Below are 14,803 nucleotides of genomic sequence, written 5' to 3'. Positions count from 1 at the left end.
GGCGCCCCTACATATAGGTCGATCATCACTTCGGCCCCCCCCCCCCCCCCGTTCGAACATCATTTTAACATTCCTTCGAACATCATTTCAGCGCCCTCGTTCGAATATCAATTCGGCGCCCCTACATGTAGGTCTAACATAAATTTGGTGCCCCTAGTTCGAATATCAATTCGGCGCCCCTACATGTAGTTCCAACATCAATTTGTTCGAATACCATTTGCGCCCCCCCCCCAGCTCGAGTATCAATTTGGCGCCCCTACGTCGAACATCAGTTCGCCCCCCCCCCCCCCTCCGTTTAAACATCAATTCTGCCCCAGTTCGAACAGCCTTTTGACATTCCTTCGAACATCATTTCAGCGCCCTTTTGGTTCTAACATCATTTTCTTTCCTCCTCTTCCTCTTTTTCTACTCGTCCTTCCCCTCTTCCTCTCACCTTTTCGTCTCTTCTTTCCCCTTTCTCTCTTTCTTTTTTCTTCTCTTTCTTCTTCTTCTTCCTCATTCTCCTTTTCCCTCTTCCTCTCTCTTTTCACCCTCTTCCTCTTTTTTTCTCCCCTCCCTCCCTTTTCTTCTCTTCCTTCCCCCAATTCCTCTTTTTTCTCTTTCTTTCCCCTCTTCTTTTCCTCTTTTCTTTCCCCTCTTCTTTCTTCCCTCTTGCTCTCTTTCCTTTTTTCTCCTTTCCTCTCTCTTCCCCCCTCTTCCTCTTTTTTCTTCTCCCCCTCCCTTTTCTTCTCTTCCTTCCCCCTCTTCCTTTTTTTCTCTTTCTTTCCCTCTTCTCTCTCTTTTTTTTCCTTCCCTTCTTCTTTCCTTTCCCCTCTCTTTTTTCTTCTCTTTTTTCCTCCCTCTCCCTCCCCCTTTCTTTTCTTCTCTCTCCTTTTCTTTCCTCTTTTTCCTCTCTCTCTTTTTCTTCTCTTCCTTTCCCCTCTTCCTCTTTTTTTCCTTTTCCTTTCCTTCTCTTTTCCTTCTCTTTCTTTCCCCTTTTCCTCTCTCTTTTCCTTCCCTTCCTTTCCCCCTCTTCCCTTTTTCTTCTTTCTTTCCCCCTTTCCTCTCTCTTTTTTCCCTCTTCCTTCCCCTCTTCCTCTCTCTTTTCCCTCTTTTCCCCCTCTCCTCTCTCTCTTTTCCTTTTTTCTTTCCCCCTTTTCCTCTCTTTTTTCTTCCCTTCTTCTTTTTCTTCTTTTCTTTCCCCTCTTCCCCTTTTTTCTCTTTTTTTCCCTCTCTCTTTTTTTTAGCCGAAGGGGGGGGGCCAAGGCCCCTCGGCCCCCCATGGATCCGCGCCTGCCTATTACAACCCTACTATGAGTATATACTTGATTATACATATGATCCTTGGGTAATACCACATGTGTGGTCATGAGGATGATGGGGTCAAAGGTACATGCAATGTAGGGGTTAAAAGTGAAATGATAGGAGGTAATGTCCATATTCAAAAAATAGTTTTTGTTCAACATGCCATCATTTCTTTATATCTGCAGCAATTATGTTGTTGAGGAAAATGGGATCAAAGGTCATCTCCTATAGGAGTCAAAAGGCTAGATATTTGTTCAAGTTGCTCTCATCCCTTTATTTCTTCATTAATTATGTTCGCATTTGATACAGATGATCCTTTGGTTATACCACATGTATGTCCTTTAGGATGATGGGTCAAATGTCATTGGGGCCAAAAGGTCAAATGATGTGAGTTCATGTCCATCCTTTTTTAAGTGTTTGTTCAACTTGCCCTAATTTTTTTTTCTCCAACAATTTGTGGTTCCATGTTATTTGCTCAAGTGACAATTTGCTACACTCACTAATCATATTACCAACTTCAACCCCCGGTGTAACACAATACCCTAAACCTACCATGAAACCCTATGTAAACCCTACCCTTAACCTACCATGAAACCCTATGTAAACCCTACCCTTAACCCTATGTATCTTAGACAAAGTTGTAGCAGGAGCAAATGTTGCGACACCCAATTTGATAACATTTGTTTCAAATGATGTGTTCTGTTAAGGATGATGGGGTCAAATGTCATATAAGGGTCAAAAGATCAAGTTTTTCACAACTTCTTCTCATTTATTTATTTCTGTATCATTTGTATTTACACTTGTTTCAAATGATCCTTGGGTAATACCATGTGTGATCATGAGCATGATAATATCAAAGGTCATCTAGGAGTCAAAAGATCATATTGCATATTTCATTGATTGCGAAATCAGATGAAACTCATTTGCTAATCACCTAGTCTCATTGCCTTTCTTTTAACTAAAAAATTATGATCTTGCAGTGCTAAGTTTTGCAGTGTATCATGCCATAATCTGCTTTTTTTTCTGTTTTTAAGACCTAGATCTGTCATTTTTTCTATGAGATATATATTGTTGGTATATCTTGCTGTGATATAAATGAGGCTGTCTTTTAATCTTTTAAACCTCCTTACTTCAGGTAACCAGTACCTGCTACGATGCCATCAGCGATGGAAGGAAATGCTGAAGAAGTATCAATCAACACAGTGTCTAGTTGAAGCCAAGGATTTTCTCATGTGAATTTAGCCAGTCTTTTGGAACCAACTGGACTTTCTTGTGTGACTACATGTATCTATTTAAGGGCTCAACTGTACATTATCTGTCATCCTGTCAAGCAATGGACTTTCTATGAAATCAGGCTTTTATCAGAGCAAGTGATTTTTTAAAGAACAAAATTCTAACTGGTTGTCGTGATACATCACATGCTATCTTGTCTCTTATCGAAAAGGTAGAAAACTATTTTGACCTTGGTTCTCACACAAGAAGAATGTCCTTATATTTTTCTAGTGTTTGTTATGATAGACCATAGAATTATTTTGTATAAACTGCCACATTATGGTAAATGTATAAGAGGTATTGTTTAAGACTGGTTCCGTAATTATTCACTTCAACGCCACCAGAATGGTTGCATTGGAAATGATTTGTCACAACAGAAATATTCATTTTGGTGTACCTCAGGGTTCCATACTTGCAGAGATTCCATGTCTCCTGATCCTGCGGGAGATTACCGGAATGCGATCCAATCTCCCGTTATCCCGGCCCCATGCCAAAATCTGGATAATCAGGATTTTTAGCTGTTAGATTTTAAAAGTCATACGAACAACTGTTTTATGAGTCTAGCATATTCATCTCCCTAAAACCCATGTGGTACCTCCTTATCACCTTTTCATTTTACCCAGCAACTTTTACCACTTTATCGTACACTGATTTCCAATGTAAATGAAGATAAGTTTACTGAATGACTGGTGAATTAGTCTAACAAGCCATTGTATTTCCGGGTTCTGCAATGTGTGTGATGGAAACACTTCAGCGGAACTCCATGTACATGCCCCCCCCCCCCCCCCCCCCCCCCCCCCGATGCGGCGCGGCCCTACCAGGGGCCCGTTGCATAAAACTTTTTACCTGAGAAAACTCAGGTTGTTTTTACCGGAGTTTTTGCCCTGTGTTAAAGTCAATGGCAGAAATCAGACTAACCTTAGTTTCCAGTTTTTACCAGAGTTTTCTCAGGTAAAAAGTTTTATGCAACGGGCCCCTGGTCTCCCGCCAGCTGTGCTGCGCCAGGAGGCTACGAGAAGGAAAGTCCACGAGCAGCATTTTTCGTAAGCTTTTGTGCTTTATTTGAGCTGAATCTGTGGGATTAACAAGTGGATTACTTTAATTGACAATCCTGAAGAACAGAAGCAAAATGGAGATTTTTTCGCCTATTTTCACTCGGTTTGATCGGATTCAAACATATTCTCTTTCTTTCGTGAGTGAGCTAGCCTGGCCTGGCACTGGCTGGCTGAGCTGTGCGAAGCACGTCCCGTCCTGATTCATCCACACTACAATCGGATCGTCAGTGACCATGGAGATGGAGTCATCCAAGACCAAGACGACAAAATACTTTTCGAAGTATAAAGATAATTTTCAAGCATAATGGGCTGTGTGACAGAGACTTTAAACAGGCCACATATACGTCTTTACAGGGCCAGGCAAGCTCATTTACAATGTTTACCACTAGGTACTACAGCAGCCCCTTCCCCCTCCGGACAATAAAGGTATTTTCATGTTAAATGCATTCTTTCATGAATTATTTGAAAAATTTACTGTAATCGCCTGAAGTATATATTTAGTCAATGACCATTTATGAAATCTCTACAATGTGCATTTAATCTACATGTATCTGCAAAAAGTTTTGATGATGATGGTTTAGACAGCTGTCATTTACTATCAAATGTTGTTTCTTAATGTATTTTGCTACCCAAAACTCCCATCCGTGGGACAACGTTCTGCGGCTCCCTTACAAATCATACCTCCAGGAAATCTGGATTTTATCTTCCCAATGTTCGCAGCTGTGTACTTGGTCTGCTGCTTTTCGTACTTTATATCAATGCGTTAATAAATCCTTGGATTTATTTTCATTTATTATCCAAGCTTAGACACAAAGATAAAGAAAATGCTTATATGCAGTATTTTATAGTGTAATAAATAATTGAGTAGCATTGTCACATTCACAGGCGTGCTAACTTTTCCGCTAAAAACAGATTTTCTCCTTTTTTGAAATTCATATCTACCAATAAATGGAGCTCTCTGTTTTCCATGCCTTTCGCTTCATAAGTTTTGTTTTTATGGGGCCGTTATAGTCCATGTCATGTGCATTTCTAGTACACATATTTTCAATATGGATATCACAATTCTGTGATACAGTCGTGGAATCGTACTTCATCTCCATCGTACTACATCTCCATGACAGTTGCAATAGAGGACTGTTGCACATGATAAACTGATATACATGTAAATTTTTTAGGATGATCTTTTTCTACACTTTGAAAATAGTTATTTTTTGTGAAGTGTTTTTTATTCTTCCGTTTTTCTAAGGTCGAACTAGTCTATCAAAATATACTCAACCGAAACAATTTGTTTTGTATTGTACTTATACTTTGGCAATTGTATTTGCACATCGATTTTCCATAATTTCTACTGAATTGATATGAATGTAAGTCAGTAAGAAATTTCACAAAGCCTACATTAATTATTTTTATTTGTAAATTATATCACCACTGAATTTATTTGCTCATTGTCTTAATACCTACTACCATTACGCTATACAAATATTTTTTGTTTACAAGTTTATTATATGATGGATAGTAATATAGATTTGCAACTTAACCTTGCCAATATTCTTTAACCCATAAATTTGAAAATAAGATTGATGTTCCAAGAATATTATTTCAGTATTCTCTTCAGATTCGGTGGGCGACGGTATGCTAGGAGGGGAATATCCCTGAGTACACAAACGGCACTGCAAGACATGCATGTTAGGATATAATTCATATGAAAGCTCTGTGTACATATGAAGTTCTGTGGCTTTCATCGTTAAATGGATATTGGTGCCACATAAACTTTCACAACTGAATTAAAGAATGGCTGATCGGTACCTTGCAATTTCTTTTACTGACATTGCTATTGCTTAATGCATGTAACCAGCCATGCACTGACTGATCCATTTCTTGCAATTTTCTTTTACTGACATTGCTATTGTTTAAAGCATTTAACCTCCCATGCATGACTGTTCACATGAAAATTTCATGTCATACTGGAAGAGGAATATTAATTGTCTGGTCATGTTGACATACAATAAATTGCCTTAATCAAATATCTATATGGAATATTTTAACTTTTTAAAGTGTCCAAGATTTTTTTTTGCTGAGTGTATATATATATAAGCGGTTTTTCATTTCCAGGTGGTTTAAAAGATAAAAGTGACTTTATTATTATATCAGAAACGCCCTTTGCCTCAATTATGACTCGAAAATGACGATTTTTGTTTTAATAATTCGACAAAATGGACAAACAGGATGGGGTGATTTAATATTCGGCAGCCCCTGAAGAGGGTAGGCGTTGATGTGCCAGCCCTCCTTTATCTAAAAAGCCTGCTCTTTTTAATCCCCAGGCCCAGGGGAATTGAAATAATAAAAGTGGTTTAACTTCATAGCAGAAATACCCTTTTTGCATCAATGGGGCTAAACACTGCGAATTTTCCAATAAAGAGGGAAAATGGCAAAAAGGTGGGGTGACTTCAGCAGCCCCTGAATTGAGTAGCTGTGATATGCCAGCACGTTTTGTGCATGTAGCTGATAGAAGAAAGCCCATTCTTTCATCTTTTTTTGCTTCAAAAAATTAATTTGGCTTCATCATATAGCACAAAAGCTATTTTGCCTGATCGAGGGGGTAAAAAACTGCGAATAATTCAATAAACTGATAAAGTGGGAAAATAGGCAAGAGGATAGGGGGGGGGGGGGGATTCGGCAGCCTCTGACGGGGATAGGTTTCTGTGTGCGAGCACGTCTTCAAATAAAGTTGATGGAGAAAATCCTACCTTTTTATCTCCCATGAGTTACAAAAAAATAAATGATTTTCTGCAAATTAAGCAGAAACGCCGTTTGTGTCAATGAGGCTCCAAAATGGCGAACTTTCCTAGAAATAGGCAATATACAAAATAGAGGTTGGGTGACTTTTGCCGTGCCTTGACGGGGTAAGGCTTCGATATGCCAGCACTTCGTTATAATGTAGCAGATAGAGAAAACACATTTTTTTTGCACCCAAGGGGCTTTAAGACAATGAAAGTGGTTTGCTATTTAGGAGAAACATCTCTGTGCGTCAATGCGGGCTCCAAATCTGCAGATTTTTTTAATAAAAAAGGTATTAATACGGAAAAGGGTTGGGTAATTTCGGGAGCCCCTGACGGGGGTAGGCTTCAGTTTGCGAGCGCGTCTTCAAATGAAGCTGATAGAGAAAATCCTACCTTTTCGTCTCCCACGAGTTGCAAAAAAATAAAAGTGACTTTTCTGCAAAGCAGAAACTAATAATAATAATAATAATAGGCATTTATATAGCGCCATCTATCTAGAAATATTCTATTCCGAGGCGCGTTGTTATTATTATTATTACCCCGGCATTCAAGGAATTAATCCTGCCGGGTACCCATTCACCTCACCTGGGTCGAGTGCAGCACAATGTGGATAAATTTCTTGCTGAAGGAAATTACACCATGGCTGGGATTCGAACCCACGACCCTCTGTTTCAAAGTCAGAAGACTTATCCAATGGGCCACAACGCTCCAGTCAACATAGTCCAGTCAATATAGGGTTTGACCCACCACTAATTGCAACACGAGATATTCCACTGCAATGCTTTCAAGGAAGGTTCCCTAAAAAACATACTTAAAGTCCCAAGAAATTCAAGCAGTGTAAATTTATGAAATTTGCATATTATGCAAATTAGCCATAAAAAGTTAGAAAAATAAGGAAAATAGCCCAAAGATTACAAACTGAGTTTACAAAACAATTTAATTTGAGCGAAAATTCATGATAAATGACTGTATTCAATGTTTTTTGTCAAAAAAAAAAAAATATCTACCTCATTTGCATAATATGCAAATAAACATATTTATATGTAAAAATGTCAAGGTATTATGAATTTTCTCATTAACTGCTTGAGAATTTCATTAATGTTGAAATTGACATGCTGCTATCACTAAGGACGTTGAATACATTTGTATTCAGCTTAGTGTCTGTAGTGTAATTTACATATCATGCAAATATAAGTATGTAATGAATATTCAAGAAAACACACTGGTGATACATCCCTCAATAATTGCAAGCAGATTATCTGTTGAAATTGGAATATGACAATACCTTTCCGGCAGGTTTCCTAATTTCCTAAGCACCATATGAGTCCTTGAATATACAAGCATATAGGAAAATCACAAAATTTGCATTTTATGCAAATTAGCCATTTCATGCAAATGAGCCATAATAAAATACAAAAAAGGAAAATAATCCAAATATTGGAAATCAAGTGCAGAAAACAATACGAATTGAACTGAAGCCCATGATAAGTTTTACAAATTTATTAATTTTCTAAATAAAAGTCATAAAAAAATCTGCCTCATTTGCTTAATATATGAGCATCTTTGTATGGAAAAAAAAATTCTCACAAAAACAGTTATGAAAACATTTCAGTCTAGATCAATATGATGTGATCACTAAGAATGGCAAATACATTACTAATTAGTTAATATCTGAAGTGTTATTTACATATTATGCAAATAAGCATCCGACATGTTTAAATATTCAAGGAACAAATACGTAATACTTTCCTCGAAAATTCCATCTAGATTATGTGTATTAACCATGATGACCTTCCCTACACTTGCTCGTAGTCCAGTAGATATTTTTATACCTGGAAAAGTTGTAAAATACAAGGTTTTTTTGTTGATTTGCGTTTTAGATGGTATTGAAGTAAATTCAGCTTGGTTGCCACCTTGGCAACCTTGAGCAATTTTGTTAATTAGCCTAATCATCTAATTAGCATATTACGATATGTAATATGCTACTTCTCTTAAACCAGAAAGATAAAAAACACAAATAATGTCATTTTACTAAGAGGTCCTGTGACAAGGAATCGATTTATAGCAATAATTTAAATATTTAAGTTATGCAATTATCGTAATCAGCCTAATTAGCATAATGAGCTAATTAGCATAAGTGTAAGATATACGTATTTGTGGATGTCTATCCAAAAAATGCCCAATATGTAGATAATGCATCCCTTTTAGGGTTTTCTATAGCGAGGAATTCATGTATGACATTATTTTTCAATTTTAACCAATGTAATTGCTGTAATTAACATAATTAGCATAATGCACTAATTAACACATATACATGTATATGTGTAATACATATAAAAATATATATTTCTTTGTCATTTCATATCGAGAATGTCCGAAAACATGATTAATACAGCTACCCTATGCTTGTTTTATATGGCGAGGAATTCATTTATGACATTATTTTTCCCTTCTTACCAATGTAATTGTCGTAATTAGCATAATCAGCATAATACGCTAATTACCATTATACATGTGCAATATATACTTTCCTTTGTCATTTTATATCGAAAATGCAAAACACATAAATAAAACAGCTATCCCATGGTTTTTCTATCACGAGGAATTAATTTCTGACGTTATTTTTTCCTCTTTTTGCCAATGTAATTGTCGTAATTAGTATAATTAGCATAATGCGCTAATTAACATATATGTGCAATACATATATTCCTTTGTCATTTTATAACGAAAATGCCCGAATACATGAATAATAAAGCTAACCCATGGTTTTCTATCACGACGAGGAATTAATTTCTGACTTTATTTTTCCCCTTTTAACCAATGTAATTGTCGTAATTAGTATAATGCGGTAATTAACATATATGTGCAATATATATATTTCTTTGTCATTTTATGCTGAGTGAGAATTCCCCAAAACATAAATAATACAGCTATCCTATAGTTTTTTGATGATGAGGAATTCTTTTTCCTTTAAACAATGTTATTGTTATAATTAGCTTAATTAGCATAATGCGCTAATTAATATATATTTGCAATAAATAGATTCCTGTGTCAAAGTACTGTCTACATCAGCCTGAAAAAATATATAATACAGCTCTTCTAATGTTTTCTATGTTGATGAATTCATTTATGACAGTAATTTTCCATATTAACCAATGTCTTAATTATAATTACTGGCCCAATGCATATAACATCTATGTGCAATATATCAGGTATATATTCCTATGACCGGTGTGTTGGCTCAGTTGGTTGAGCGTCCGTCTCACAATCGGGAGGTCGGTGGTTTAAACCCCGGCCGCGTCAGACCAAAATACGTTAAAAGATGGGAGTTGCTGCTACCCTGTTTGACGTTCAACGATCTGGCCCTGCTCAGCGGCTGCCGGGCCCACGATTAATAAATTGGGCAAAGCAAATTTTCGGAGTATTTCATTTCATGTCTATTTCGAATAATAAATTATGGATTTTCATTTTTTTATTTTTTCTATGTTAGTTTATATCGAGTGTGCCTGAAAACATGAAAAATACAGCTATCCTATATATGGCTAGTAATAATTAAAATACAGGTGCAATACATATATTTCGTTGTCACTGTAGTTATTGTCTCGCCTGCATAGCAGAGGGAAACTATAGGCGCCGTTTTTTCCGACGGCGGCGGCGACGGCAGCGTCGTCAACATTGATATCATATAAACCAAGCAATGTCAATGTCATCATAACTTAGAAAGTATATGAACCTAGTTCATGAAACTGGGACATAAAATTAATCAAGTAGTACTGAATATCTGAATAAGGTCAATGGTCATTTACGGCCAATGAACTAAGATCTTGTTGGGGGAATACATATTAAAATATTAACCAAGGATAAGTTTTTGAAATCATGAAATGTCGCCATAACCTAGAAAGTGTATGGACCTAGTTCACGAAACTTAAACATAAGGGTATTCAAGTAAATACTGAATATTCTGTTTGAGTTTCAGGTCACATGACCTAGGTTAAAGGTCACTTAGCGTCAATGAACTTTGGCCAGGTTGGGGGTATTTGTGGAATTGTCATAACTTTAAAAGTTTATGGATCCAGATGTAGTTAATGAAACTTGGACATAAATGCAACCATGTAGGCCTGTCCCTGTATATCCTGTGCGCATGTCAGGTCAAATGACCAATATCAAAGGTAATATAAGTTCAATGAACTTTGGCCATGTTAGGGGTATTTTTTGACTTGGCATCATATCTTAGAAAGTTTATGGATCTAGTTCATGAAACATAAACATATGGTTAATCAAGGATGAAGGATTGTTTTGCACACATGTTAGGTCACTTGATCATGGTCTAAGGCCATTTTGGATCAATGGACATCTTTTTATGAATTGTTCTCACGTGAATATTTTATGCAATAGCTGTTTTCAAAGTCAAAACTGCTGCTGTATAAAATCGCGTAATGCAGGCGAGACTGCCAGATGCGTTCCACTTTGATTAGCTCACTATGCCAATAAAATAATTATTAAGCTAATTACACCAGTAACATTATTTAAAGTGAAATACGATATCATATTAATTCCTTGTCATAGAAAAGTATGAAATAGCTGTATTATTCATGTTTTCAGGCATATTTTAATATAAAATGACAAAGAAATATATATATATATATATATATAGGCGAAAAATTACAAGACGATTTGACGTTGCTGATAGACCACAATTTTAATACCCGAGCTTTCGGCCTTAGGCCTTCTTCATGGGTTCTATACAAAAATGAACGAAACAAAATCAATAGTACAGGAGGAACAGATGGACATATACATGTACATATAATACTGATGTGATAAAATACGTAACAATGACGTTTTACGTATACAATATATGCAAATACATATACATACATATACAAAATACATGCACATATAAACATAAATACATATATATATATACATACATATGCACACATACACATATGATGTACAAACATGACGAATATATAGAAATAAATATGTATGTATCTAATGTGGGGTAATTTTACCTGGGTCTTTGGGGTCTTTCGAGCTTACTCGGAGGTGTGCAGTGTCGTGCGTTCGGTTTCTGGTGTGATGTAGAAAATGCGTGACTTAGGTTCATTCAAGTGAAACGGTAAAGGTATATGGTCAGGGTGGAGTATTAAACAATACATTGTTATCACACCGATAAATTCGAGAGGGTACATTATAAAGACTAATTATAATTTATACAAGTAAATGACTAGGTACGGTTATAAATTGTAATGCAGTACATTAATTGAAATATATATGTTCACAAAAAATATATATATGTTCATAAAGTATATTCATATATATATATATATATATATATATATTATATATATATATATATATATATATATATAATATATATACATATATATACATATGTTCATAAAAATATCGATGATAACAATGTCTTGTCATTATCGTATACCAAATAGGTTTGATGAGAATCAAAGTATAACTTAGTATCGTAAATGGTAAATTGGGACAGGACCTCTCTATTCCTCAACATTTATACCGTGTGGGTGAAGTGTTTTGAGTTTGTGTATCCAGAATGATTCTCTATGGAGGATAGTGTTGTGTGATTCGTTGTTTATGAGTTCGATACCGGTTATCATTGCATTTTCTACTGAGTGGTTTGGGAGATTGAAGTGTGTTGTGTACGGCAATGTTTTGTGTTGTGGGGTGTGGTAGTTTCTTATTTCTGATCGAGTGTTGTTGAAGCGTGTGTATATTGTTGTTTCTGTTTTTCCTACATATTGTTTACCACACTGTGAACATGTGATGAGGTATATTGCCCAGCGGGATTTGCAGTTTATGTTGGATCTTATAGTGTATTCTTGTCCTGTGACTGTGCTCCTGAATTGCTTTGTTTCTATGATATGTTTGTGGAGAACACATCTGGGCGATGGGCATTTGAAAAACCCGGCATTAGAGGTGTCACGGGTTTGTTGGGGGAGCTGGGATGGGTCTCGTGCCCGTACTAGTAAATCTTTCAGAGTGCGTCCTCGAAGGAAGGATGTTGTAGGGGGTTGAGGGAATATGTCTTTCATTTTGTTTGACTGGTGTAGAATGGGAAGGTGTTTGTGTAGATTTCGGGGGATGGAGGCAGTAGGTGGGGAGTATGTAATTGGGAAGAAGATCTTGGTTGGGTCGGATGTGTTGGGGGGTCTGTATTGGAGTAGATCAGACCTGGGTTTGTCAGCGGCCCGTTCAATTTGTTGTCTTACCATGTGTTTATCATAATTCCTATCTATGAAGTGATGTTCCAGTTGTTGCATGTGGTGTTCTGTCCTTGTGTTGTCTGAGCATATTCTTCTTACGCGTAAGGCCTGGCTGTATGTGATGCTTTTGAATGTGTGTTTTGGATGGCATGATGATCATGATGGGAGCAGATATGTGTGGGTGTCAGTGGGTTTTGTGAACAGTTCGGTGTGTATTTGGGCATTAGAGAGTTGTAAGGAGACATCCAGGAAGTGTGCATTGTTGTTTGAGGATTCAAATGTGAATTTGATCGTCGGGTGGAAAGTGTTCATTGTTGTTTGAAGTTTATTGAGAGTTCTTGGTGATCCTGACCAGAGAAAGAAAATATCATCTATGTATCGTTTCCAGGATGTTTTGAGTACAGTGCTATGGGAATTTGATATTATTTGTTGTTCAAGTTTGCCCATGAAGATATTGGCGTATGTGGGGGCAACAGGTGTGCCCATTGCCGTCCCTTCTATTTGAATGTAGTGTGTGTCATTGAATTTGAAATTATTAAGGGTAAGTATTAGCTCGAGCAGTCTAATGAGTTGGTTTGTAGGGGGGTGTTGTTCTTTCCTTTTGTCAAGGGCTTCCTTGCACGCTAGTATACCTTCTTTATGTGGAATATTGGTGTATAGGGATTTTACGTCTGCGGTTACTAGGATCGTTCTGGGACTGATTTGGGATTCTCTATTGATGGTAGATACGTGATTAAGGAAGTGTGTGGTGTCTTTGAGGTGTGATGGTAGTTGTTCTACGAAGGGTCTGAGGTAAAAATCGACAAGTCTAGATATTTGTGCAGTGGGGCATGAACACCCTGATACAAAAGGGCGCCCGGGATTGCCCGGCTTGTGAATTGTAGGGAGGAAATATAGGTTGGGACATGTAGCATCCTTTGGGGCTAGGACTTTCTTTGTTTGGGTATCTATTTCCAGGTCTTTAACTGCCCTTTTAACCTGTTCTATGTGATGGGGAGTGGGGTCTTCATCAAGCCGGACATAGGTAGATTGGTCTGAAAGTTGTCTAAGACCTTCAGCAATATAGTCTTTTGTAGACATTATGACAACAGATGAGCCCTTATCGGCTGGTTTTATGATGATATCTTTGTTAGCTCTTAATTTCCTGAGCGCCATTCTTTCATCTCGCGTCAGGTTGTCATAATGTCTCTTTGTGTTGTATTTGTGGGTTTCTTTCTCTACATCCTTTAAGACAGTGTCGAGAAAAATATGGAGATGCGGCTCGTGCACAGAAGGGGTCCAGGTGTTTGGGGGCCTGATGAGTTTGGGCTGCTTGGTATCATTATCGTCTGATTTGCTGGGGGTTTTAGGCGAATGATTTTGATCATTTTGGTCATTTCGTTTGTCAGTATAATGGACTTTTAGCATCATACGTCTTTTTAGGCCGTCCATGTCCTTTTTGATGTCAAGGGTGTCTACCCGAGGGGGTGTGGGGAAAAATTTGAGTCCCTTGGATAAGAGTTTTGTTTCTGATTCCGATAGTGTGTAATTGGATAGGTTGACGATCGGGACTTTGGATCTTTCCTTTTGTGCAAGGGGCGCATCTCCATTTACAATTCTTTTCGCAGCTCGTCTGCGTCTTAAGTATTGTTTCTATCTAAATCTTCTACCCTTATGTTTATTTCTGTGCCCACTGTTGATGGGGCTGGGTTGTGAGGAATTAACGGCGATTAGTTCTTTGACGTACTTACAATTTATTTCGTCATGTTTCAATTTCTCTTCTTTCTTTTCAGTAAGGTGTCTTTCATTCTGTGCGCAGTCAAAGTTGATTCGGTTGATTGTTCTGTGGTATATGTCACTCGTGCATTGTTCCCTCAGTTTAAAACGGAGTTTAATTGTTTCTTTGGATATAATGTCGTATTTTTGTCTTACTGCTTCGACGGTTAGGTCCCGTAGTTGTCGAGCGGCGTTCCAGAGCGTCGTAGACCAATCGGCATCGATCCTATCATTGTTCTCAAATCCGAAAGATTTTTTTAACAACAGACCCCTGGGGACAATATCCTTTTCTTGATATCTGTCGAGGTATTTCAGATGGAGTTTATAGCGTAGCTTTTTGTCTGCGTTGTATTGGAGAGAATTGAAGATTGAAGGCTCATTGTTGGTGCCCATTGTTGTTCCCTGTGTAGTAGATGAC

The 14,803-nt window shown here is 37.3% G+C and overlaps 1 protein-coding gene across 1 annotated transcript in view; it reads left to right on the top strand.

Annotated features, from left to right (window-relative positions):
- Positions 1–3,334, top strand: part of LOC121410753 (helicase with zinc finger domain 2-like) — a 50,805-nt gene extending 47,471 nt beyond the window's left edge. Inside the window, exon 9 of the mRNA XM_041603077.1 lies at positions 2,420–3,334. Within this exon, the coding sequence (XP_041459011.1) occupies positions 2,420–2,520 (101 nt within the window). The 3' untranslated portion in view covers positions 2,521–3,334. The remainder of the gene's footprint in view (positions 1–2,419) is intronic.
- Positions 3,335–14,803: the final 11,469 nt, after the last annotated feature.

The sequence above is a fragment of the Lytechinus variegatus genome, chromosome 1 (assembly GCF_018143015.1).
Source record: "Lytechinus variegatus isolate NC3 chromosome 1, Lvar_3.0, whole genome shotgun sequence".
Classification (NCBI taxonomy): domain Eukaryota; kingdom Metazoa; phylum Echinodermata; class Echinoidea; order Temnopleuroida; family Toxopneustidae; genus Lytechinus; species Lytechinus variegatus.
Note: the sequence above shows the minus strand (reverse complement) of the source record. Positions and strands in the feature narration are given on the sequence as shown.